At 40.4% G+C, this 1,758-nt stretch overlaps 1 protein-coding gene across 1 annotated transcript; it reads left to right on the top strand.

The window, feature by feature from the left end:
• Window positions 1-740: 740 nt before the first annotated feature.
• On the top strand, window positions 741-1,537 carry LOC133081327 (ubiquitin carboxyl-terminal hydrolase isozyme L3-like). The gene is given in 2 exon segments (XM_061177429.1): window positions 741-861; window positions 864-1,537. Coding segments are annotated over 2 exon segments (690 nt in total). The 5' UTR covers window positions 741-743; the 3' UTR covers window positions 1,436-1,537.
• The last annotated feature ends 221 nt before the right edge of the window (window positions 1,538-1,758 follow it).

Raw genomic sequence — 1,758 nt, forward strand, 5'->3', positions numbered from 1 at the left:
TCATTCATTCATTCATTTTTGGCTGGGTTGGATCTTTGCTGCTGCGCACAGGCTTTCAATAGTTGCATCGAGTGGGGGCTACTCTTCATTGCGGTGCGCAGGCTTCTCATTGTGGTGGCTCCTCTTGTTGCAGAGCACAGGCTCTAGACACGCGGGCTTCAGTAGTTACAGCACCCAGGCTCAGTAGTTGTGGCTCACAGGCTCTAGAGCGCAGGCTCAGTAGTTATGATGCACGGCCTTAGTTGCTCTGCGGCATGTGGGATCTTCCTGGACCAGGGATCGAACCCGTGTCCCCTGCATTGGCAGGCAGATTCTTAACCACTACGCCACCAGGGAAGTCCCGTGGACAGTAGTTTCTTAGAGGAGAATAATGAAGACCCTGAGGCTGGGAATTCAGAGAACTGAGTTTCTGACTGGCCTTTCCCTCTAACTGGCTGTGTGACCTTGGACAATACACTTAATTTTTGTACTTCAGTCTCCTCACCTGTAAAATACAAACAGTAATGCCTGCCTTATTTTATTATGTTTGGGTTTAGGATAAAATGGGATACTGTGTGAGGATCCGAGAATTAAAGTTGCTATACAAATGTAAAGTTTTTTTCTAAAACACAATTTATTTACAAACATACTTACGAAATCAAAGAATTCAACTTTTAATGTTTAACGTCATCATTATTGTATGCCCATATCTATGTTAAAAAAAGAAGGTTGGGAGAGCTGGAGAGGGGCCGGGTGGAGTGGCCATGGAGGGTCAACGCTGGCTGCCGCTGGAGGCCAATCCCGAGGTCACCAACCAGTTTCTCAAGCAATTAGGTCTACATCCTAACTGGCAGTTTGTTGATGTATATGGAATGGATCCTGAACTCTTAGCATGGTACCAAGACCAGTGTGTGCAGTGTTGCTTCTCTTCCCTATTACAGAAAAGTATGAAGTATTCAGAACAGAAAAAGAGGAAAAAATAAAATCTCAGGGACAAGATGTTACATCATCAGTATATTTCATGAAGCAAACCATCAGCAATGCCTGTGGAACAATTGGACTAATCCATGCTATTGCCAACAATAAAGACAAGATGCACTTTGAATCTGGATCAACCTTGAAAAAATTCCTGGAGGAGTCTGCATCAATGAGCCCTGAAGAACGAGCCAGATACCTGGAGAACTATGACGCCATTCGAGTTACTCATGAGACCAGTGCCCATGAAGGTCAGACTGAGGCACCAAATATAGATGAAAAAGTAGATCTTCATTTTCTTGCATTAGTTCACGTAGATGGGCATCTCTATGAATTAGATGGACGGAAACCATTTCCAATTAACCATGGGGAAACTAGTGATGAAACTTTATTAGAGGATGCCATAGAAGTTTGCAAGAAGTTTATGGAACGTGACCCTGATGAACTGAGATCCAATGTCATTGCTCTTTCTGCAGCTTAGCTTGTCCAGAATGGAAACACCAAATACTGTATTATTTGCAACAAAATTAAATTTCTTCTGCCATACACTAACTCAAAAATTTTGATATTTTCATTAACTTGACTGATTAAACTTTACATGAACTAAAAAAAAAAAAAAAAAAAGGTTGGGTTGAAGAAACAAAGTGCCTTTGATTGATCAGTACATAATGAGACAGACTAAAATATAAAATATGCAATATGCAAAACTATACATACTTAAAACCTAAAATAATGGCCATAGACTCTAGAAGTATTCATACTAAATTATATTTAAGTTGCTTAAAATAATTGTTTTGCATTTTT

This window comes from Eubalaena glacialis, chromosome 20, assembly GCF_028564815.1.
Source record: "Eubalaena glacialis isolate mEubGla1 chromosome 20, mEubGla1.1.hap2.+ XY, whole genome shotgun sequence".
Taxonomy (NCBI): Eukaryota; Metazoa; Chordata; class Mammalia; order Artiodactyla; family Balaenidae; genus Eubalaena; species Eubalaena glacialis.